Source organism: Culex pipiens, chromosome 2 (assembly GCF_016801865.2).
Source record: "Culex pipiens pallens isolate TS chromosome 2, TS_CPP_V2, whole genome shotgun sequence".
Classification (NCBI taxonomy): Eukaryota; Metazoa; Arthropoda; class Insecta; order Diptera; family Culicidae; genus Culex; species Culex pipiens.
In genome coordinates, this window is record NC_068938.1 from 162,640,863 (window position 1) to 162,666,489 (window position 25,627).

The following is a 25,627-nucleotide window of genomic DNA, read 5'->3' on the forward strand; positions in this document are numbered from 1 at the left end:
CAATTTCGCCCGCGCGTGTACATAAATGCATTCGATGCGCAAAAGTGACATATGTCGGTGTGTGTGTGTGCATCACACAAACACACACGTACGGAATTTAATAAATATCGATTATAGGCGGAATTCCGTCGGGCCAATTGCTTCCGAACCTTGAGTGGAGGGGGGCCGGAAATGCTGACCTTGCCACCCCGTTCCGGTGAGTGACAGAGTGATGCAGTGCTAAAGTTTGGGACCTTTGAGCTTTTGGGGGAATAAATTGATTTTGGTACTTTTTTCTTCTCACATGGCAGTCACAGGGCAGATGCAGATTCGTTTTGAAGAGCTTCATAATGATGAAAAAGTTGAATCGACTCACCTGAAAAGAGAAAGGAATGAGAAGGAAAATTAATTATGTGACCAAACCTTGAAGAATTATATTTACAATAAATTTAAGATTTCTACCTGAAAAACTATTTTTTTGTTATCAAAAAACTAAAAATACCCGATACACACAATAACAACTTCAAAAAAGGCAGGCAAAATATTACACTCGAAGGTTAATGGACCTATTTTCTTGGGTGCAACCGCATAAATCCTTCTCCTTCCCTCGATTTCGATCGGAAACGGAAAGACCTTTTCGCAGTTCAGTGGGAGGAAGAGTCGGTTCGACTGCAGACAGAACGTTTTATGTACCGGAAATACCGGTATCTGTGTCGACTGTTTCTTAGCTCTTCTGCAGTGAAGACCACAAAACGACAACCCACAAACACGGACAGAGCAGTGATATATCGTCTTTCACCTTGAACTAGTTGGAACTGGTGCGGTGTTTTGGAGAAGTTCGATTGGAAGTCAAAACAAAAGTCCCGACTGCGGGAAGCGATGTCGATTAGAGAGAAATGATAATTAAATCTGACATTTATTGACAATTAAGAAGTAATTGTTGAAAATTGATATTTATGAACTTTGAAGGACATTGAGACTTTGGTTTTTGTGTCATGTCATGAATGTCTATTCCTAAAGTTGAGAAAATTTCCAATAAAATTGCCTAAGAAACATTCGAGATTGGACCTCTGGGTGCTGAAATACAACGAATAAAAGAAAAAGAGACAAGAAATTGGAGCTATGTAAGTCTCATCCAAACAGCCTTTAAATTTCTAGTTCTAGAGAAATTAATGGTCCTATTTTCAATGTTAACAAATAAAACATTTAGTGCGTCCATCCCGGGAATTCCCGGGACAAAAATCCCGGGATTTTTCCAAAACCGGGAATTCCCGAATCCCGGGATTTTTGATAATTTGTCCCGGGAATTCCTGAAAATAAAAAAAAAAAACAAATTTTGGTCTGGAAATATATTTTTTTGGAAGAAATACATTAATAGTTGAATACATAATAATTAATAAGAATTTAAAAGAATTAAAAAAATATTCGGCATATATCAGCATTAATTTGGCTTATTAGTGAAAATTGTTGAAATTTGAGTTTACAGATTCACAAAATTCCTAGTGCTTTAAATATTTTTTATTTATCTCTCAATTTTTTAAAATTCTACATTTTTGAATATTAATAATTTTAAAAATTGGAAAAAATATATTAAACTATTCAGGCTTTAGTCCCGTTGGCCAAAGTAGAATTAAAATCAAAAAATATATATTTTTAATTTCTTTTAAGGGGTTACATACATGTAGAAAATGCAAAAAAAAAACTTATTACAGAAAATTTATTAAATCCACTTGAAAGATGATCACTCCTGAAAGTTTCATGAAGATATTTCATTATTAAACTGAGTAAGAGACGATTTAAGCACAAAATTTTGCCATGCGCAAAGCAAACTGTCAAACTTTGTGAACATTTTTTCTCAAGATAGGATGGACCAAATTGGCTCAAATTGGGGAGAAGACTCACAAGACCTCCCACAAGACCTACATATTTTTCCCGCGTGCATGACGATGCCCGATTTTTGAATTTTACATATTTGAAAAATGCAAGAATCAAAAGCTCTCTAGCTTCTTATTTAAAAATAAACTTTTTTGAATATCGGCCTTCGTCAGGCACACGGAACCAGTTTAACGAGTGTTCACCAAAATTATGAGCCGATTTGGTCAAAGCAGTGTTGAGATATCGTGGCACCCATTTTTTGAAACTGCCAACTTCAAATTATTATATCTCGGCCATGGTACAACCAAAAGTTTCAAATTTATTTTTTGATAGATGAAAATATATATTTTAATGTCTTGAAAATAGATTTAAAAAAGTTTAAATGTGTTCTCATACCAACCTCTGACATTTATGCCGATTTACATTTATGTAACCCCTTAAGCTATTTAAAAGCTGTCGTCTATGTTAGATTGAAGTGTAGATTATCATCATTATTATTATTGAGCTGATTCTATGATTTTAAGTTTGAAAACATAACAAATATAATGAAAATATAGATTTTATGACCGTTAAGAAAAATTTTCGGGATCCCGGGAATTCCCGGGATTTCAAAAATATTTTTCCCGTTTCCCCGGAAATTCAAAACCCGGGAAAATTGGACGCCCTAGAAACATCAGTCAAATTTTCTGATAATTTCGTTTTTTTTCAAATTATGGAATCAACTCTAACAATTCAAATTGGCGTAACATTGAATATTTGACCTGACAACACCTTTATTAACAAGCAATAACTGTTCCAAAATGGATTATGATGTAACACACAGCTGATAGGAACTCCAAAACTCTGTTTTGTACCTCAAAAGAACTTATTGTATCTTGATTATTCACCAATAAAACCGAATTTGAATTTGAATATTTGACCTTTCTGAAATGTTAGTCTAGTTTCATTTTCTAATTCAAATGGGTCATTCTCCGCCAACTCACACAGGAGTATCCTCTTTGATTTTCGTGAAACTTTGCTCTATGGGGTAATTTTGGTCCTTGATTACGAATCCGAGGTCCATTTTTCGATATCTTGAGACGGTGGAGCGGTACGACCCCCTTTATTTTTTCTGGATTTTTACTAAGACACGTTTTTCAGTGATTTGTAGCTCGAAACTGTGAAGAGATAGAAATTTGGTGTCAAAGGGACTTTTGTGTAAAATAAGACGCTTGATAGCGTTCTCACAATTCCGAAAAAATATTTTTCTTAAAAAAATAAAAATAGTTTTAAAATCGCTACTGAGCAATTCTCTGAGATTTCGGTCATTCGATTTTTTTTGTATTTTTTAATCCGGCTGAAACTTTTTTGGTGCCTTCGGTATGCCCAGAGAAGCCATTTTGCATCATTAGTTTGTCCATATAATTTTCCATACAAATTTGGCAGCTGGAGTGATTGTGGTAATCGAATAATAGCATCATTGGTGCGCTGGAAGTGGGGACGCGAAGTCGTGATTATTCAGGTTAATTTTTTGGTGTGCTTTTGTGTCGCTATTCGTATGGAGTGAGTGATTGTGGTAATCGAATAATAGCATCATTGGTGCGCTGGAAGTGGGGACGCGAAGTCGTGATTATTCAGGTTAATTTTTTGGTGTGCTTTTGTGTCGCTATTCGCGTGGGGTGAGTGATTGTGGTAATCGAATAATAGCATCATTGGTGCGCTGGAAGTGGGGACGCGAAGTCGTGATTATTCAGGTTAATTTTTTGGTGTGCTTTTGTGTCGCTATTCGCGTGGGGTGAGTGATTGTGGTAATCGAATAATAGCATCATTGGTGCGCTGGAAGTGGGGACGCGAAGTCGTGATTATTCAGGTTAATTTTTTGGTGTGCTTTTGTGTCGCTATTCGTATGGAGTGAGTGATTGTGGTAATCGAATAATAGCATCATTGGTGCGCTGGAAGTGGGGACGCGAAGTCGTGATTATTCAGGTTAATTTTTTGGTGTGCTTTTGTGTCGCTATTCGCGTGGGGTGAGTGATTGTGGTAATCGAATAATAGCATCATTGGTGCGCTGGAAGTGGGGACGCGAAGTCGTGATTATTCAGGTTAATTTTTTGGTGTGCTTTTGTGTCGCTATTCGCGTGGGGTGAGTGATTGTGGTAATCGAATAATAGCATCATTGGTGCGCTGGAAGTGGGGACGCGAAGTCGTGATTATTCAGGTTAATTTTTTGGTGTGCTTTTGTGTCGCTATTCGCGTGGGGTGAGTGATTGTGGTAATCGAATAATAGCATCATTGGTGCGCTGGAAGTGGGGACGCGAAGTCGTGATTATTCAGGTTAATTTTTTTATGTGCTTTTGTGTCGCTATTCATATGGAGTGAGTGATTGTGGTAATCGAATAATAGCATCATTGGTGCGCTGGAAGTGGGGACGCGAAGTCGTGATTATTCAGGTTAATTTTTTGGTGTGCTTTTGTGTCGCTATTCGCGTGGGGTGAGTGATTGTGGTAATCGAATAATAGCATCATTGGTGCGCTGGAAGTGGGGACGCGAAGTCGTGATTATTCAGGTTAATTTTTTGGTGTGCTTTTGTGTCGCTATTCGCGTGGGGTGAGTGATTGTGGTAATCGAATAATAGCATCATTGGTGCGCTGGAAGTGGGGACGCGAAGTCGTGATTATTCAGGTTAATTTTTTGGTGTGCTTTTGTGTCGCTATTCGCGTGGGGTGAGTGATTGTGGTAATCGAATAATAACATGACTTACTGAATAGTTTGTGTCTTGAGCGTAATTTTCGTTGAGTAATTGGTGTTTTTTGTGATTTTTTTTTTGTGATCTTAATTAATTGTTTTGTGATTTTCAAAGCCCTTCCTATATCATCGTTGATCGGAAGGCACGGCGTCGGGTAAATTGTGTATATTTTTTTTTTCGAATAAGGTTTTATTTTTTATGGTGAACAAGCCATTTCTATATAATGATCGAAAGACGCACTGACATTTTGGATTAATTAATAGTGGAGTGAAATAATTGTGTGTGAGTGACTTTGTTTGTTAACCAGAAAGACCTTCCCATAGCATCGTTGCTCGGAAGGCTCGCCGACGGGTTTGTTATGAAAGTCCTCCCCATAGCATCGTAGCTCGGGAGGCATCGAAAAGCCAATACCTTATCCTACTAACCCAAAAAAATAATAATCATGTGATGCTTGAAGGAGATGCTGTGGATTCAACGGTCTCAAGCGGTATCAACAAGTATATAGCGAAAAACTGTGTGCTTGATGAGTCTGCAACTTCAACTATCGGACTAACATTCCTCCCTTTCGTTGAACTGCAGGCTTCTTGGGAGGGCGCCGGTATTGACTAATAAAGCAAGGATCTTCAGAGGTTAAACAGTGAACGGATGGTTGGCTCCCACTGATCATTTTTGATTCATTGTTTAACTTCAGCTGATCTGTCAATAACGGAGTAGCAGCTCATTGGCAGTCAACCATGCTCATGCTCATGCTCATGCTCATAATTTTCCATACAAATTTGGCAGCTGTCCATACAAAAATGATATATGAAAATTCAAAAATCTGTATCTTTTGAAGGAATTTTTTGATCGATTTGGTGTCTTCGGCAAAGTTGTAGGTATGGATATGGACTACACTGAAAAAAAATGATACACGGTAAAAAAATTTTTGGTGATTTTTAATTTAACTTTTTGTCACTAAAACTTGATTTGCAAAAAAATACTATTTTTAATTTTTTTTATTTTTTGATATGTTTTAGAGGACATAAAATGCCAACTTTTCTGAAATTTCCAGAATGGGCAAAAAATCTTTGACCGAGTTATGATTTTTTGAATCAATGCAGATTTTTTCAAAAAATCGAAATATTGGTCGCAAAAATTTTTCAACTTCATTTTTCGATGTAAAATCGAATTTGCAATCAAAAAGTACTTCAGTGAATTTTTGATTAAATGCACCTTTTTCAAGTCAAAGCCATTTTTAGGTAACTTTTTTGAAAATAGTCGCAGTTTTTCATTTTTTTAAATAAGTGCACATGTTTTCCCACTTTTGAAAAAAAATATTTTGGAAAAGCTGAGAAAATTCTCTATATTTTGCTTATTTAACTTTGTTAATACGACCCTTAGTTGCCGAGAAATAGTGCCATGCAATGGTTTAAAAACAGGAAAATTTATGTTTTCCAAGTCTCACCCAAGCAACCCACCATTTTCTAATGTCGATATCTCAGCAACTAATGGTCCGATTTATAACGTTAAAACATGAAACATTTGTGAAATTTTCCGATCTTTCCGAAAAAAATATTTTCAAAAATTTTAAATCAAGACTAACATTTTAAATGGGCGTAATATTGAATGTTTGGCCCGTTTGAAATGTTAGTCCTGATTTAAAATTTTTGAAAGTATTTTTTTCGAAAAGATCGGAAAATTTCACGAATGTTTCATGTTTTAACATTGTAAATCGGATTTATAGTTGCTGAGATATCGACATTAGAAAATGGTGGGTTGTTTGGGTGAGACTTAGAAAACATGAATTTTCCTGTTTTTTAACGTTTGCATGGCAATATCTCAGCAACTTTGGGTCGTATCAACAAAGTTCAAGCAAAATATAGAGATTTTTTTCAGCTTTTCAAAAATATTTTTTCAAAGGTGGGCAAACATGGGCACTAATTTTAAAAAATGAAAAACTGCGACTATTTTCAAAAAAGTTACCTAAAAATGGTTATAACTTGAAAACGGTGCAGTTTATCAAAAATTCACTAAAGTACTTTTTGATTGCAAATTCGATTTTACATCGAAAAATGAAGTTGAAATTTTTTTGCGACCAATATTTCGATTTTTTGAAAAAATCGATATTGATTCAAAAAATCATAACTCGGTCAAAGATTTTTTGCCCATTCTGGAAATTTCTGAAAAGTTGGCATTTTATGTCCTCTAAAACATATCAAAAAATAAAAAAAATTAAAAATAGTGTTTTTTTTGCAAATCAAGTTTTAGTGACAAAAAGTTAAATTAAAAATCACCAAAAATTGTTTTACCGTGTATCATTTTTTTTCAGTGTAGTCCATATCCATACCTACAACTTTGCTGAAGACACCAAATCGTTAAAAAAATTCCTTCAAATGATACAGATTTTTGAATTTTCACATATCATTTTGCATGGGCAGCTGCCAAATTTGTATGGAAAATTATGTGGACAAACTAATGATGCAAAATGGCTTCTTTGGGCAAACCGAAGGCACCAAAAAAGTTTCAGCCGGAGTAAAAAATACAAAAATTAATATTAAAGAAAAAAGACCGCTTCCGTAGAGAACTGCTCTACTATTTCCTGTTACTCAACTGTCAAAAATCCTGAGACATGCCATTTTATGTGAAATTTAATGTATTTTTCGAATCTGAAATAATCCAGAAGGAATTAGAACTTAGAACAAAATTTCACATTTCAAAATTACGTGTTTTTGTAACCTTGCAGGGTTGTTATTTCGAGTGTAACAGCGTTCTACAAGGCTCTACATACAAGCAGTGCACGAGCCACAACAAACGTCCAATGGGCAAATTTTATGAAAAAAATGCTGAACATTCAGAAAAAAATACTTTGAAAAGCTCACGATCGAGTTTTAGGGATTTAAAATTCGAAAAACTGATCAAAAATGGACAAAACCATCACTTAAAAAAAACTTTTTGTAAAATTTCGATAACTCACGAAGAATAAATGCAAATCCCTTATGTTTATATTTAAAAAATATGTTTTGGTCTGTTCTACAACTTTGTAGATTATTGTTACACTCTCAAAAATAACCTTGCTTAGTTGCAAAAAACACGTAGTTTTAAATGAAAAAATACCCTTCTGGGTTATTTCAGATTCGTAAAGTAGAAAGGGGTCGTACCGCCCCACCGTCATGAGATATCTAAAAATGGACCTCGGATTCATGATCTTGGACCAAAATTACCCCTTAGAGCAAAGTTTCACGAAAATCGAAGAGGGGTCAGGATAACTTTTTCCGATTTCGTGTCAGTTGACGGAGAATTACCCGAATATTACTTATAATTATTGTCTGGATAGCTGCCAAAATTGTATGGAACCTTGGAAGAGTGGACCAAAGACACAAAATGGCTTCTTTGACCCTCAAAAAATTGAGCAAATTCAAAAGATAAAAATAAAATTCATTTCCGGTTTTGGTGGACAATTGCAAATTCAAGGTTTGAAAAAGTGTAATTCTAAACATTTGTTTAAAGCCTTAAATCAGGTTTTCGTTTGTAATAATAATTTGTAGTTTGCAGTTTTATTTTGTTGAAAAGTGATTTATCAAATGAAAAAAAAAAAACATCAAAATAACCTCACTCTACACAGCAAAAAATTTCTGTGTAAAATCGCATGCAAAAGCATGCACATCACCTTTGTGAGAAAAAGCATGTAATATTGTATGAGAAAACGTGTACACAAAAAGCATGTACCGAAGAAAAAAAATCAGGTCTGCTCACCCCTAAAATAAAATCAATCCGGCGAGAGTCATATTCAGATTACCAAGTCCGCGCCCCAACCCACTCGGCTATCTCGCCGCTATGAAAATAGTCGGATCAATGCCAATGTAACAGTAGGTTTTCCGTACGTCGTACACTGTGTTAACTGCATACGATGTATGGGGAACCTACAGGTACATCGGTGAAGATCCAACTATTTTCATAGCGGCGAAATAGCCGAGTGGGTTGGGGCGCGGACTTAGTAATCTGAATATGACTCTCGCCGGATTGATGTTATTTTTGGGGTGAGCAGACCTGATTTTTTTTCTTCGGTACATGCTTTTTGTGTACACGTTTTCTCATACAATATTACATGCTTTTTCTCACAAAGGTGATGTGCATGCTTTTGCATGCGATTTTACCATCGGATTTTTTGCTGTGTACAGTTTCGCCAGTTATGCAAGGTGAAAGTCACCGGGACAATTAATCACGCAAGTCCAGCTTTCTACAACAACAGAAAGAATGAGTGCCGCAAGGTGTAAATTAAAATCGAATCACCTTGAAAGCCAGTCACCGCCATAACTCATAGACTTCTTAGAGCAGCAACACTGCTCACACGCCCACTTTTTCTTGGGAGGACACTTTTACTTTGCGTTGGAACGAGAGCTTGTGCCAGTGACTTTTAATTGAATTAACTCTTTTGCGGCACTTTGTCGGTGTGTACTCGCTGCCGTGACAGTTTGTAATTATATACTTTGCCACACGTTTCTCATAAATTCTTTGAAAAAGAATAGGGTTTGGTTGGTTTCTGTTGAATTATTGCCATTTACATCATGAAATGTTTTTTTTTTACTGAAACCGTGAATTACAATGAAAATTTCGAGTTGCTTAAAATTATTATTCACGCTTTCCACAAAATTCAACTTTAATATTAACAATTCAACCTTAGTATCGTCTCTTCCAGCAATCATCACCAATCAGATTACTTCACAAAATCCCCACCAAAAGTGTTCTGCCAATTCTGAATGATGCTGCCCGAGAATGTTCCCTCCCAACGGAATTGGCGTGACTGTCATCCGTGTCGCGCGAGCAAATTGGATTAAATTTGTGGCTGCCATGAAACCGTCAAAGCTCCCAATGGCATAAGTCACGGTACGCGAGTTCCTCCACGGTGAAGTGCAATAAATTACAGTTTGACATTCCTGGTCATCACTCATTTTCTCCAAGTTCATGTAATTTCGACATTTTTTTTCTCTCGTTATTTTCTCTCAAGAGAAAGCTCGTTTGGAACGCGGCGATGAAATTTTTATTATTTTTTTCCTCTCATTTTTTGGGGTTGATCTGATTACCCTCCCCCTTTTCGAACGAGCTTTGGCTTTCCTGTAGGGCTGAAAAACAATCTGTTTTTTTTTTGTTGGGTTGGTTCTCACTTTTATTATCGTCTAAAATTAATCACGGCTCGTTGCCTTCATGCCCAATTGTACGGTGTGCACGAGATCCACGTGTTCAACACCCTTTTACCTTGACCTAGGTGGGGGTGAGCGAGACTTGGGCTTGATACGGAGGTCATATTCTGGCAAAAAGGGGTAGCCATTAGAGTAGCCGCTCGAAGGGTTTGGGACAGTGGGAAAAAACCTTCTACTTTCTACGATTTTATCTTTGTCTTGTTTAGTTTTCGTCATCTTTAGTCATATTCTTTTGCCTTTTTATGCAATCTGCCTCTCTGAGATAAGAAATTTTTCACAGAAATCTCGAATACCTATCGAACATACTTATTGAAACAAGATCAATGACCGGCTGTTAGGGGCAGAGACAAAAAAATATTTGCAGCAGCCTTATTATGATTTGCTTTTATTTTCTTTTAACCAGTCGCGAACCAGTTTTTTAGGCAGTCGCGTACATGTACTTTGTAAACATTTTTTTAGGGAACTTGTAAGACACGGCTGCCGAAGGGTGAATTATTAATATTATTGCTTTAAAATGTCCTTAAACAATCAGGGTGCAAAAAACGTTTTTTATATAATCTTCAAAGTTTTATAGAATTTTGAAGACCAACTAAGTGGATAAAAATTCAAAATATATTTTCCTACATCGTTAAAACTTTAAGATTTTTTAAATTAATTTTTGAATATTTTGTAATACAGTGAAATATAGATGCAGCGTACCAAAAACATTTACAATACAGTTTAAATCAAATAAAAAATGAAACAAATAAACTTTTTTTTTAAATTTTCATTATTTTTGCTGCAGAATTTTAACTATCTTTAACATGAATAAAATACAGAGCATTTTAATGTAAATTTCCCTTGAATATGATGAACAGCTTCGCCTTAAGCAAATAAGAGCAATTCTGTACAATATCGGTCAAAAAAACTAGTGATTTTTCACGGCAAAAAAATCGAAATTACGCGGGTTCATTTTTGAAACCATGGATTTAACGGCACTTTAAAATCTGCTCAAAATCAACCTATTTTTTTAAAAGCAAAATTACGTACCCAAAAGTGTCTAAAAAGTTAACAGTAGGGGAGCTGGGGGTAAGACGGCCAGGCGGGGTAAGACGGCCACCCCACTGTTTTACTAAGTATACTAATGAATATTACTAAAATGTTTAGCAATACTGTTCCTCATGCTAAATAATGCATATGGAGTCACCTTTGCCAAAAATATTGTTTGAAATAGTATAAAAATAGCTCAAAATAAACAAATAATTTTTGAACTTGAAACGGGATGTAATTTTCATGAATTACAACTTAGGCATTTTTGTTAGATAACAATATGTTTTCCTGTCTTCAAATATTTTTTCATGTTAAATTGAAGTTTTCCCTAGCTTATGTCCCTCGAAAAAGTTTAGAAAATGCGATGAGCTATTTACAAAAATTGTTTAAAAAAATAATTTATTTGGGGGCAAGACGGCCACCTCCTCCGGGGGTAAGACGGCCACCCGTAATTTGTAGATTTTAATTGATATAGGTTATATTTTTGACGGTTTTTGACTATTAAGACATATTTGTAGATAAGGAAAAGCATTTTCAATAAAACTATCCATTTTTAATCAAAATGCTGTTAACTACCGTTTCGACAACATTCTTTACTGTGATATAGCAAAACTCATTGAATAGTATGAAATCCTATCAAACTTTTCATAAAAATCGCTAATTTAATATTGTTTACATAATTTTGATTTACTTATTCTAATCAAAATATACAAACTAATTATTTTGCATCAAATTGTGTTTGTTTTGTAGTAAAAATTCACAGTTTTTCATAAAATGTGGTCGCAATAATATGAAATTCACTGAGCCAAAATATGAAAATTTTTAAACAGCATTTTTCTTCACATTTGAAACCTGATTTTTTCAACCAAAATAGTTATGATGTTCAGAGAAGTCGGTTCAACCAACCTTGTAGGAATTTGGGTGGATTTAGCAAAGTTATTAAGTTAATTTATAGCACTGGCCGTCTTACCCCACATGGGTGGCCGTCTTACCCCGCGTATTTCTTATATATACGATTTCAATTATTTTTTTAAAATTCCTGAAAAGTATTGAAAATTGGTTTTTAGACTAACTAATTTATGTCATTTCTATAATGGACTAGTAGTAGAACAATATGTACTTAATTTGAGATCAAAATAATCTGTTGTGTAAATTTTATTAGACTTCTCCCTTAGGGTGGCCGTCTTACCCCCATCTCCCCTAGTTCATGATACAAATAAAACTCCCTCACACAAATAATTTATTTTCAAAACAAAATTTGCTTTTTTTTTTTTGAATTTATGCAGAATTTTTGTCAGCTAAATTATGATTCAGCTATTTTTAATTTATTAAGATTTTGGATATTGATTTTGTTAAAATATCTCTAACACGAAGCATTTCCTAAAAGTAGAATCAGCAAAATAATTGTTATAAAAAAATTGTTTGCTTTCAAAAATTTCAGCAAAAGAGATTTTTTGCATTGAAACAAAAATTAGGCAATTTTTTTTTACATTTATTGATAATTCCAGAAAATTATGATACCATACAAAATGCTGAGTAAATTTTATTTCAATCTGTATTGTATTTTAAACCAATTGAATAGAAAAACTTCATTTATGATAAAAATATAAAAATCATTTTTCTCATTTATCTCACGTTATGAACAAGTTGCAAACCATAATTTAATTAATTTTACAGGGATTAAAAAATAATATAGCTCATTTTTTACTTTTCATTTAACTGTAGTTTTGAAACAGATTCTTTTACATTCTTTTAGAATTTTGGCGGAGTCAAGATTTTTTGAAACTTGCAATTAATTATCTGTATTTCAAATAATATTGTAATGAACAATATTTCAAAAATAATTTTTTTTTAAAAATTTGCCTTGCATTTTTATTTATTATTTGGAAACTTTTAAAGCATTCGAATAAAAACAATCAATGCTTAATTGCTCTAAAAACTAATTTTTCTAAAAATTATTTAAAATTTTGCGGCATTTCAGGGTATTTACTAAATTGTTCGGCCAGGGGCAAATTTCACGGATTACGCGGCTTCCGCGAAATCGCGAAAAATCATCAGCCATGTGACAGGTCATTTTTCGACGTGTGACGTTACACTTGCAAGTGTAGTATTGAAAAAGATGTTCCGCCGAATAATCAAGATGATGATTTTTTCAGATTATTTTTACCGATCTTTCGTACGCGAGGGAGGAGAGCCATGCTACCTTCGGATTTTTTCTCTTGATGAACATCCAAAGATTTTCTTTTGATGATGATTATTCCATCGCTGGTCCTCACAAGAATGGTATGTAAATATTCGAAAATCGGTATCTTTTAGAGGAACTTTTTGATTGAGTTGGTGTCTTTTGGGCAAAATCGTATTTTGTGCTGAATTTTAAATTAACCTTTTCCCTCGAATAACAAAAACTAAAATCTGTATTTCTTTAATTTGAATTTTAAGGCGAAATCTCTCAAACTTTTAGTCACATAAGAGTTCGGACCAAAAATTCGCAAGCTTTAGTTTTTTTAAAGTGATGTTTTTATTTAGAAAAAGAAATATCAATTTGTCAAATTATCATTTTGCGTAGTATTAAATATTTGACCATTTGAAATGTTAGTCTTGATTACAAAATCATCAAAATGACCCATTAGAAAATACAAACAGTGCACGAGCCACAAAAAAACGTCAAAAGGGTCATTTTTACGCACAATTGGCTGAACCTTTCGAAAAAAAAAAAAATACTTTCAAAAGCACACGATTGAGTTCTAGCGGTGATCACTTTGAAATTTCGTTAAATAAAAACATTTTCAAAAAACCTCGTGTTTGTATATCAAGTTTTTTTTTTATTTTCTTCTGTTCTATAACTTTGAAAAACATTGTTACACTCTAAAAAGTAACCCTGAAAAGTTACAAAAACACGCAATTTCAAATATTTTTTTTTGTTCTAAATGAAAAAAAAGACCTCTCTAGGTTTTTTCAGATTCGAAAAGTACGAAAGTAAAGTAAAAGTTGGGTAATTCTCCGCCAACTCACACAGCAGTTGCCCCGACCCCTCTACGATTTGTGTGAAACTTTGTCCTAAGGGGTAACTTTTGTCCCTGATCACGAATCCGAGGTCCGTTTTTTGATATCTCATGACGGAGGGGCGGTGCGACCCCTTCCATTTTTGAACATGCGAAAAAAGAGGTGTTTTTCAATAATTTGCAGCCTGAAACGGTGATGAGATAGAAATTTGGTGTCAAAGGGACTTTTATGTAAAATTGTACGCCCGATTTAATGGCGTACTCAGAACTCCGAAAAAACGTATTTTTCATCGAAAAACACTAAAAAAGTCGATTTTGATATTACACCCTAATGGTCACCCGCGACAGACACGGACGACGCAACAAAGAAAAACGCAAAAAGTAACTTTTTCAAAACTTTTTTTTCGTTAAATCGCAATAACTCGTGATGTTTATAAGCAACCCCCTTATGTTTATATATCAAAATTTTTGTGATTTTTTGTTCTACAACTTTCTATAACATTGATACACTCTAAAAAATAACCCTGCAAAGTTAGAAAAAACACGAAATTTTAAAATTAAAAACAACATGATTTCAAAATTTTTTACAGTCGAGTAACGGAAAATGGGAGAATTTTTAAAACTTTTTTAGTGTTTTTTCGATGAATAAAAAGTTTTTTCGGAATTCTTAGTACGCCATTAAATCGGGCGTCTAATTTTACATAAAAGTCTTTTTGACACCAAATTTCTATCTCATCACCGTTTCAGGCTGCAAATTATTGAAAAACACCTCTTTTTTCGCATGATCAAAAATGGAAGGGGTCGTACCGCCCCTCCGTCAAGAGATATCAAAAAACGGACCTCGGATTCGTGATCAAGGACAAAAGTTACCCCTTAGGACAAAGTTTCACGGAAATCGAAGAGGGGTCGGGGCAAATTTTTCCGATTTCGTGTGGGTTGGCGGAGAATTAGCCTATTAGAAAAAAGGGGGCTGTTTGGGTGAGACTTAAAATTTTTCTCGACAATCAAAGACAGTGAAATTTTGTTAGGCCTTTGGATAATCGAGTCTGGACTGTATTACTAAATGGTAAAGTTGTTACCAATTTTTACTCAACCAGAACCACTATCCATTGAGTCCTTTCACTTTTTTTTGTGTTGCACTCTCGTCCTACAAAAAAAAACACTTTCCTCCCTATTCCGAGAGAGTAGATCCTTAGCCTGCGCGTTTCATTATTCATAATTCCCATATCTCGCAAGCAAGCTCAGCAAGAACTGGTGCGAATGGAAGCTTTCACTGCTGTGCTGGCTTTGTTCCAAAAGCTTTGAATTCGACAGGACTCGTATGTATGCACTGTGAGTTAGAATTGGAAGGTGTGAGGAAAAAGGTACCCCTTAATATTTCACACACAACAATACCGTCATCCATCTCACAACCCTTGGCTTGTCCAATTTGGGGGGAATGCTGACAGCACCAACCAGGAATGTGAGGGAGTCATTTTCGGACCATGTTGCGATATGATGTAAGCCATTTTGCAAGGGCGGGCAGTTTGTAATGTTGTACACCTTTTGTATCCTGTAGGGACCACTTGCGAGCTTGTTCCAGTAACAATTGCTTTCACGGGAGAGTCCCTGTTGAAGTTCATAAATATAAAGTATTGCAATGTAACGACTCAGGGAGCTTTTTGAAAGTGGCAGAGGTTAAAACAGTTTTTAATACAAAATTCCGAATTTACGATTCATTATTGCTTCAAGCTGAAATTTTTTGAAAAACTTAAAGATTCGTAATCAAAACCAAAAGTTGGCGCTTATTATGTTTAATACAGGATAAACTTACCGTACAACTGGAAACTAATAGCAACTCCAACAGCAATATAACAGTTTTTTTTACTTAAATTAAAAATGAACTTGAATTTCATTACAGGAATTGTAGAGAACAGCTATTCTTGCTGTATCTGCATTTAATGACATTCCCCACTAAGTATCGTCATCAACTGATGGTGTCACAAACGACAATCATAATGTCACTATTTGCCAGCCTTAGGTTCTTAGACCCCTTAACAGTCTAGCCACGTCGTCGGAATGTCGCTATTATGCTCTCTTGTTTTAATTGCCATTTGACAGAAAAAATAATACATTTTTACCTTTTTACAAGCAATCGTTATTTCTTGTATTTATTTTTATAAATCAATTAAAATAAAGATTGCGTCAGAAGGGCACAACTCCGACGAATCATTCCACCATGACAAAGCAGCTCGCTTTCCCGCTGACGACGTGACAATCTCCCTAATGCATTTCAAATGCACCCTTTCTAGCTCTCGCTCACCTGCATACTCCTTGCACTTCCGCCGCAAAAAGCTCGACTTGAGGCACCGTGGTCGCTCAAAGTGGCTCGGATTCATCTCGATGTGGGTCGAACTGCGCTTCCGGCCGCCACAGTTCGAGACCGAGCTGTGGTGCGACTTGACCGAGGCCGAAGCCGACCGGTCCTGGCTTCGGTTGTTCTGCGACAGGACCGATGACCGGCGGGAGCGGTTCTTGCTTCCGCCGCTGCTGGCACTTGGGACATTGTTGGCATTACTGGCACTGGGGTTGTTGTTGTTCAGGAAAATGGAGTTCCTGTTTGCGGCAGCGTTATGAAATACGGTGTTACAAAAAATAAATACGTGGTTTTTGATCCACTGTTTGGAAGCAAGTTAAAGCATCTTCAAACAAGACTTTCAATTTATTTTATACACAAATACTTATTTTTTGAAAAAAAAAAAAAAAACATAGGAAAAAACAAATTAAAACCCTACTTAAAAAACTAAATAATAACCTAAACACTGTTGAGAGAGATTTATATCTTCAGAAAATCGAAGCACATATATTTTGTTTTTGTAGTTAATATTTTGTATATCGTAGTATATTTTTCTCATTACCCAAAACTAGTATCGGGGCCGCATTTACAAAGCGGATTCAGTGGCTATTTTTAAGCTTTGCATAAGGTGTCGAGAGCTGGCTACCACCAAAAACTATTTTTTAAACATTTTTATTTTTAAAACTGCTGCATCTTCACAAGGATTGGACATAGAACAATGGTCAATATGGAGATTTTTATGTAAAATTGTCTTGGAAATCGATTCCCTTTATCGGTTTTTGAAAATTTAGACGTTAAGAGCACTTAAAAAAAAAACAGTTTTAGTAATTAATTTTTGTATTTTTTAGGAGAGACATATCATTCTTCATTTTTCGTCAGTCTTTTTGTAACATCTTAGGCTATTTCTTCAAAAACTATAAACATGACCATCACCTTAAAATTTATTTTTTAAACTTAGAAACCAAAAAATCTCATAGATGTGGCGTGTATTTTTATTTCAGTGTATTTTTTCAGAAAGCTCGTATAACTTCCTACAAGTTTGTCTTTGACCACTTTTTGATCCGGCTTCGAGATAGGTACAGTAATTTTTGAATTACAAAATACAAACATATTTAAATAACTTACGCCCTTCTCAAATGTTATTTTCGAGTACAATTGGCTCCATATACACAAAAATGGCTTATATAGGCTTAGAATAACATGTCTACAAAGTTTCATTGAAATCAGAGAGGGTCAGGTACAAAAATACCAGAAAAATTCCTGATTTTAGCTGGCATTGCTCACTTATATTTTTTCTGGAACAGATGATTTTTTTTCAAAGTTTAGTTAAGTTTATCAGACTTTTAACTTATTTAACTTATTCAGTTAACAGAATTCTTCCCTTGAATTTTTTTGTTGTATAAATTTTGATCACAACAACTTGTTATGAAATCACGTTAAAGAAAAGTATCATGAAAATTTTGCATTTTAAAAAATCATCTGTTTAGTAGAAATTTATTTTTCCTGTAATTCTTTTGAATTGAATAATTTAAGGACATTTAAGTTCAGTTTAACAATGGTTTAATTTTAATTTAATAATTATTTAAAATGGCTGAAATTGCTTTTTCAATATTTTGGAAAATATGAACGTTATACTATGGAAAATTTCTATAAAACAAATAAAATGACACATATACACTAGGGATTCATTAAATAAAAATTTAGTTATAATTTTGCAAAAAAATATTGTAATTTAATTTAAAAATGGTAAGTTTAAAATAAATTTTGTGATTTATATACATTTTGCTTTAGAATTTAAATGTCATATTATTCAGCAATTCTTTTTGAAAAGAGCATACACCGAAAAAACGTTACGTCTCTCAATTACGAAAATTTGGTACCCAAAAAAGTATAGGGAGTATCGCTCATTGAGGATTGAAAATTTGATTGGTTTAATATTACTTCTTTTTTGGTTTTTTACCTAATAATGTATAAAAATGCGAACCTTATGAAAATTGACCAGTTTCTGGTTACACACTTACAATTTTTTTCTGGTTACAAATTACACATTTTTTTGACACAAAATCTGTCACCACTCTCTGTGCACAACAAAACTATTTTCATTTCGAACTTTTAACTTTAAAAAAAAAATTCTTCCAAAAAATAGAACAAAAACTATTTGAAATATTTAAGATTTTACTCCCCTTTGGTTTGTATTTTTTTAACTATTTGAAATGAAACGAAACGAAAATTATGGCGAATAAGTGAAAGTATACATGAAAAGGTGTAAAGTTACACAATTTTAAGAGGTAATTAAACTATTTTTTCCTGTTCCAAAAGCTATCAGCATTCCAGTTTTAATATTACAGTGATTTTTAACTGTTTAAAAAAGGAAGAATTCAATGATATCTGTCAGATATTTAAGAGCGAGTCCACGAGCAAAGCATACCCATCTCGCATCGACCTTACCAATCTGCCTGAAATTTTCAGGGGTTGTTTGTACATATAAAACTAGCATCTGGCCAAAATATGAGCACTCTAGGTCAACGGGAAGTGGGGCAAATCGGGACACAAAGTTTAAAGGTTTAAAAACGTCAAAAATCTTAAAAAGGCTATAACTTTGGTAAAATTCAATTAAATTTCAAAATTCAAAATGCATCTGAAAGGGCTCAAAAAATGCAACAAAATGCAGGGTAGACATTTGACAAAATGTATTATCAATTTGATAAACGTCTTAGAATAAACGTCAAGAGCAAAACTAATCAAATTGATAAAATTGTTGATCATTTTGATAAATTTTGTTAATCAAAACTATAATTTTGTTTATTGGAATGAAAATTGTATTTATCACTATTTTGCTGGCTATTCTTTCGTTATTTTTATTCCAAATGAAACAAAAAATAAGCTTATTTAATGGGTGATTCAACGACTGTATTTATTTACACAAATCTGAGAATGCAACCTCAACCTCAAGCGCTTCCTCGTTTTTCTGGTATTCGGTCAACTTCAGACTCTCCAAGCTGAAGATCCACCTCCGTGGTGGACCAACCGGAACTCCACAGGGACCGACTCTCCCGATACCATTTGCTTCATTTTGGCTTGCATTTGTCAAGGCTAAAGTTGCCCGGAACGTTTTGACAGTGTCCAAAGATAGGTTGAAGCCCAGATTCAGGTGAAAATCTGAAAACACGATAAAATCTTTGTTTAAAAACAACTCAATACAAACTTTTCACCATCAACCTCTGATTCCATTCCAAGATCAGCCTCTTTGTTCAATGTGGCCTGGGGTGTACTTTGTTGCAGCTTTAAGGTTGCGGAAGATGTCAGATTTTCCAGGACTTCGAGTCGCTGCCGAACTTTCCGTAGCGGGAGTAGTTGTCGTCCCCGTAGGTTCAGTATAAGCCAGATTCTACGAAGAACTCGGTGCTGTAGAATTAGTAGCGGCGGCGGCATTTCCGGCTTTTTTCTCAATCACATCGAACCGATTTACCGTACGTTTTACTTCTTAAAAATAGTTAGATTAGAATATTCCTCGATGAATCCACATGTTTGTTTCTTTACTTTTTGATTTGTTTATTTATGTTTGGAATGACAGCAGAAATTCAGTGACAATTTTATTTATCAAAAAAACAATAATGATTGTCGTTTTGACAATAAAAGTTTATCAAAACGATAAGTTTGCGTTATCAAATTAATAACTATAAATTATTGATGTTGATAATGTTATTTATCAATGTAATAAGTCTGAATTTTTCTGCGTGTTTCAAGAGATAAAATTTAACATTTTTGCTAACATCAATGATGTACCCATTCCCCGATGTTATAATTTCATGGTATTTTTCTTTTTTGTGTTTCAAAATAATATAATAAATTTTGTTAGGTTTCACCATTGAGACTCTCACTTTTGGGAACCTTTAGTTTTCAATGAATTTAATTTAATTTAAAATTATCCAGGCTTATTATAATTACGCTAAAATATTTTCATTTTTCAAGTACTGAGTGTCCTCTTTTTTCATAAAAAATGTGATTCCTCCTCGTTCTCTTAATTACTCAAAATGTTTTTTTCATTTCTTTTCTGAAATGATCTGAGCAGAATTGCAACAAATTTGTAAATATTGAAATAAATATCACAAATACTGATTACAACTATTAAGTATTTGAATTGTTAATTTTAAATAAGTTATGTTAAGAGCGAGTCCACGAACAGGGCATACCCCTTTGTATGGGACCTCGTTTGGACCTCACCAATCTGCCTGAAATTTTCAGGGGTTGTTTGTATATATAAAACTAGCATCTGGCCAAAATATGAGCACTCTAGGTCAACGGGAAGTGGGGCAAATCGGGACACAATGTTTAAAGGTTCAAAAACGTCAAAAATCTTAAAAATGCTATAACTTTGGCAAAATTCAATTTAATTTCAAAATTCAAAATGCATCTGAAAGGGCTTAAAAAATGCAACAAAATGCAGGGTAGAGCATCCCAATTGGTTAAATCTAAAGGAAGTTATTGGCATTTTAGTGAAAAAATAGCATAATTTTCAAACTCAAATAAAAAAGTGTTCCATCCAGATATCAATTCGGTTCGACCTGCAGCTTGTAGGGGACATCTGGGACTACCATCTGAGACTGAGAACGCTTTGGGTAAGGCAGTTTAACATATTAAATAGACACTTTTACTTTTAGTGAATTTTTTGGTTGTAAATTTTTGCTCGGGGGACCCCTTAGATCCCATTTTTTGGTGATAATTTTATCATATTCGTGTTTCTGAGACAATTTCACAATAGAAACATGCTTAAAAATGTTTATTTTGATCCATTTTAACCCCTTAAAAAATAAAAGTTAAAAAAAAATTATGAAGCTGCTTTTTTCTGGTGTCATCTAGTATCCTTGGAAACGAGCTTGATTTTCAAAAAATGTGAATCGAAGATTTTTTTAACTTTTATTTTTTAAAGGGTTAAAATGGATCAAAATAAACATTTTTGTGCATGTTTTTATTGTGAAATTGTCTCAGGAACACGAAAATAATAAAATTATCACCAGAAAATGGGATCTAAGGGGTCCCCCGAGCAAAAATTTACAACCAAAAAATTCACTAAAAGTAAAAGTGTCCATTTAATATGTTAAACTGCCTTACCCAAAGCGTTCTCAGTCTCAGATGGTAGTCCCAGATGTCCTCTACAAGCTGCCGGTCGAACCGAGTTGATATCTGGATGGAACACTTTTTTATTTGAGTTTGAAAATTATGCTATTTTTTCACTAAAATGCCAATAACTCCCTTTAGATTTAACCAATTGGGATGCTCTACCCTGCATTTTGTTGCATTTTTTAAGCCCTTTCAGATGCATTTTGAATTTTGAAATTAAATTGAATTTTGCCAAAGTTTTAGCATTTTTAAGATTTTTGACGTTTTTAAACCTTTAAACATTGTGTCCCGATTTGCCCCACTTCCCGTTGACCTAGAGTGCTCATATTTTGGCCAGATGCTAGTTTTATATATACAAACAACCCCTGAAAATTTCAGGCAGATTGGTGAGGTCCAAACGAGGTCCCATACAAAGGGGTATGCCCTGTTCGTGGACTCGCTCTTAACATAACTTATTTAAAATTAACAATTCAAATACTTAATAGTTGTAATCAGTATTTGTGATATTTATTTCAATATTTACAAATTTGTTGCAATTCTGCTCAGATCATTTCAGAAAAGAAATGAAAAAAACATTTTGAGTAATTAAGAGAACGAGGAGGAATCACATTTTTTATGAAAAAAGAGGACACTCAGTACTTGAAAAATGAAAATATTTTAGCGTAATTATAATAAGCCTGGATAATTTTAAATTAAATTAAATTCATTGAAAACTAAAGGTTCCCAAAAGTGAGAGTCTCAATGGTGAAACCTAACAAAATTTATTATATTATTTTGAAACACAAAAAAGAAAAATACCATGAAATTATAACATCGGGGAATGGGTACATCATTGATGTTAGCAAAAATGTTAAATTTTATCTCTTGAAACACGCAGAAAAATTCAGACTTATTACATTGATAAATAACATTATCAACATCAATAATTTGATAACGCAAACTTATCGTTTTGATAAACTTTTATTGTCAAAACGACAATCATTATTGTTTTTTTGATAAATAAAATTGTCACTGAATTTCTGCTGTCATTCCAAACATAAATAAACAAATCAAAAAGTAAAGAAACAAACATGTGGATTCATCGAGGAATATTCTAATCTAACTATTTTTAAGAAGTAAAACGTACGGTAAATCGGTTCGATGTGCTTAAGAAAAAAGCCGGAAATGCCGCCGCCGCTACTAATTCTACAGCACCGAGTTCTTCGTAGAATCTGGCTTATACTGAACCTACGGGGACGACAACTACTCCCGCTACGGAAAGTTCGGCAGCGACTCGAAGTCCTGGAAAATCTGACATCTTCCGCAACCTTAAAGCTGCAACAAAGTACACCCCAGGCCACATTGAACAAAGAGGCTGATCTTGGAATGGAATCAGAGGTTGATGGTGAAAAGTTTGTATTGAGTTGTTTTTAAACAAAGATTTTATCGTGTTTTCAGATTTTCACCTGAATCTGGGCTTCAACCTATCTTTGGACACTGTCAAAACGTTCCGGGCAACTTTAGCCTTGACAAATGCAAGCCAAAATGAAGCAAATGGTATCGGGAGAGTCGGTCCCTGTGGAGTTCCGGTTGGTCCACCACGGAGGTGGATCTTCAGCTTGGAGAGTCTGAAGTTGACCGAATACCAGAAAAACGAGGAAGCGCTTGAGGTTGAGGTTGCATTCTCAGATTTGTGTAAATAAATACAGTCGTTGAATCACCCATTAAATAAGCTTATTTTTTGTTTCATTTGGAATAAAAATAACGAAAGAATAGCCAGCAAAATGATGATAAATACAATTTTCATTCCGATAAACAAAATTATAGTTTTGATTAACAAAATTTATCAAAATGATCAACAATTTTATCAATTTGATAAGTTTTGCTTTTGACGTTTCTTCTAAGACGTTTATCAAATTGATAATACATTTTGTCAAATCGACAAAAAAGTTTTATCAAATTGATAAGAAAACTTATTAAATTTGATAAAATAAATTATTGGTTGCCAACCGATAATTTTATTTATCGAATTGATGGCAAAAACTTATCGAATTGATAATTCATTTTTCTGCGTGCACTTACAAGCTTAATTAAGGTAATATTACATCACCAAAAAGAGGTAGTATTGAACATAAAATTTTTCTTCTTCCAAATTAACAATGTTTTAGTTTAACAAAAAATGTTTTTACTTCTCCAGATTTAGCATTTCCATTTTTCATTTACACTTAGGTAACAATTTAAATCTCCAATTGGCGTTGAGCCACAGTTGGCTTTTTGGTTGTCAAAATTGACGGACCCATCGAGAAAGAGAGGCATCAGTTTACAGAAAGGTGCATAGTAAAGACTCGATTGAATATATCTGCCACTCAGCTATGGAAGGGAATCATAGCAACGTCAAAAACAACGTTAAAACAAAAGACTGTCTAAATCCCTTTAAAGCCCCTTTTTCAGAGAAAAAAAAAGGTACAATGAGAATGAGAAATCATTGACAAAAGGAGAGTGTTTTTGGAAGAAATACAAACTATTTTTTTAATATTGAGATAGAAAATTCAGCAATTTCCAAAATTGTATAATATCTTGCCATATTGTTAGATGAAAAAACCCGAAATTTGGACGGACGTTGTAGGTAACACACAAGTTTAAAAAATCATTCTTCCAAATAATCAGCTAAAAATTTAAAACAAAACGAGCATCGAGGTAAAGAATGGAAGCTATATATATTTTTTCTGGTGGTATGTGGAAATACTTAATCAGAATCATGAATCCTATTTAACCTGTTTTTATTTTGTTACACAATTACGTGTGATTTGTTTTGCAGTTTATAAAAATGAAATCAGACAACTATCAATTTAGCCTAGTTAGAGGTTTAATGAATATAAAAGTAAAGTAAAAGAATATAAACATAAAGTATAGAAATTGATGAGAAACTATTTAGTTCTGCTATGACAGTTCATTTGTTAGATATTTGTTTTAAAAATTGAAAACAAATTTTATTTCAAATAGTAAATAGTGTTTTGTTCAAAGATGCTTAAATTTGCCTGGAAAAAGTTATATAAAAAAAACCCGCATCCGTGCCTGTGATTGTTGGCCGACAGCCGGAACGACTCGACGGACGCGACCGGCGGAATGCCCCTCGGCGGTCCGAACACCGGCGGCCCATCGGTCACGCTGTCCGACCGGCTGAAGATGGTGTAGATCTCCTGGGGGCACAGGATGTTTGGCAGCGGCGAGGTGATCGGCGTAATGTCGTCGTCCGCGTCCAGCAGGCTGCTGCACCGATTGCTGTTGTTGTTGCTGGTGCTGATGCTGAGGGTGGGTGGCGTCACCACCTGAGGGATTGGCGGTGGTGGCGGCGGAGGTGGGGTCAATCGGAACGGGCCCGGTCCCGGGGGAACTCCCAACGGGGACACCGGAGTCCGGATCTGGGGCGGGGGCGTATTCGGCAGCGGAGGCGCAATCGGCGACAGACTATTTGCACTCTTCTTCATCTTGTTGGATTCTTCTTCTTCATACACTACTCAACCATACACACACTTGGACACGAACGGCAGTGCTGGTGGGGGTGGGCCGCCTCGGGCTGAGTGATAACATTAACATAATCCATATTCCTGCTGACAGTGCTGCCGAGTAAAGCCATTTCTTCTTCCTGCCCTTGGCGACGACGAGGCCGTGCTTTCTTTGGTTAAAGCTCTAACAACTTCTTCTTCTTCCTGCTGGTCTAAACCGGGAACGAAAACTTGGATAAATTTAAGGGCCTCTTTTTGGGGGTTCAAATGACATAATGGGTTCTCCCTACAGAGTGGGGTTGAAGGGGTGGAGTACGTGTGTGAAGGCCAGATATAGAACCGAAAGGAGTTGTGGGTACTTAAAAATTTGCAATGTGAGCATAGCAGTTAATATTGTGAGATATTGTGAGATATTAAATGATGTTAAATATTGAATTTTTGAAAATCTACATAAATTTGTATTAGTCAATAACCCTAGTCAAAGTTTTATTAAAAGTTTATGCAACAAGTTGAAAACGAAGATTTTTTTAGCACGTGCCAATATTACGCCCATTTGAAAAGTCAGTCTTGATTCCAAAATTTCCAAAATATTTTTTTCGAGGAGATAAAAAAATTTCACAAATGTTTTTTTTTGTTAACATTGAAAATATTGCTGAGATATTGGCATTATCAAATGTGGCGTTATTTGGGTGAGAAAACTCAAATTTTCCTGTTTGTTTTTCTTTTATCCGCTGTATCTCAGCAGTTAGAGGTCCAATTTTCAATGTTTTTAAGACAAATTAATTTGAAATTTTCTGAACCTTTAAACAAAAAACTTTATTTTAGAGATGAGCCTCCTCATGAAGGATGTTCATAAAAATTTAAAAACTGTTTCTTTAGTTTAATTCAAACTTTAAATT

At 34.4% G+C, this 25,627-nt stretch overlaps 1 protein-coding gene across 8 annotated transcripts in view; it reads right to left on the reverse strand.

The window, feature by feature from the left end:
* LOC120416760 (probable phospholipid-transporting ATPase IA) overlaps window positions 1–25,627 on the reverse strand; it is a 177,211-nt gene that overhangs the window by 112,309 nt on the left and 39,275 nt on the right. For 6 of the 8 annotated variants that reach the window (XR_005605382.2, XM_039578594.2, XM_039578597.2 and 3 more), the window contains exons 1-2: window positions 24,298–24,866; window positions 16,090–16,382 (exon numbers count right to left, since the gene is read on the reverse strand). The exons of 1 other annotated variant lie outside the window; for it this stretch is intronic. Coding sequence is in view for 6 of the 7 variants with exons in the window: in XM_039578594.2 (XP_039434528.1) it covers window positions 16,090–16,382; window positions 24,298–24,710 (706 nt within the window). In the remaining variant the exon portion in view is untranslated. Of the gene's footprint in view, window positions 1–16,089; window positions 16,383–24,297; window positions 24,867–25,627 lie in introns of those variants that run through there. One more of the 8 variants, XM_039578596.2, reaches the window with a different exon arrangement.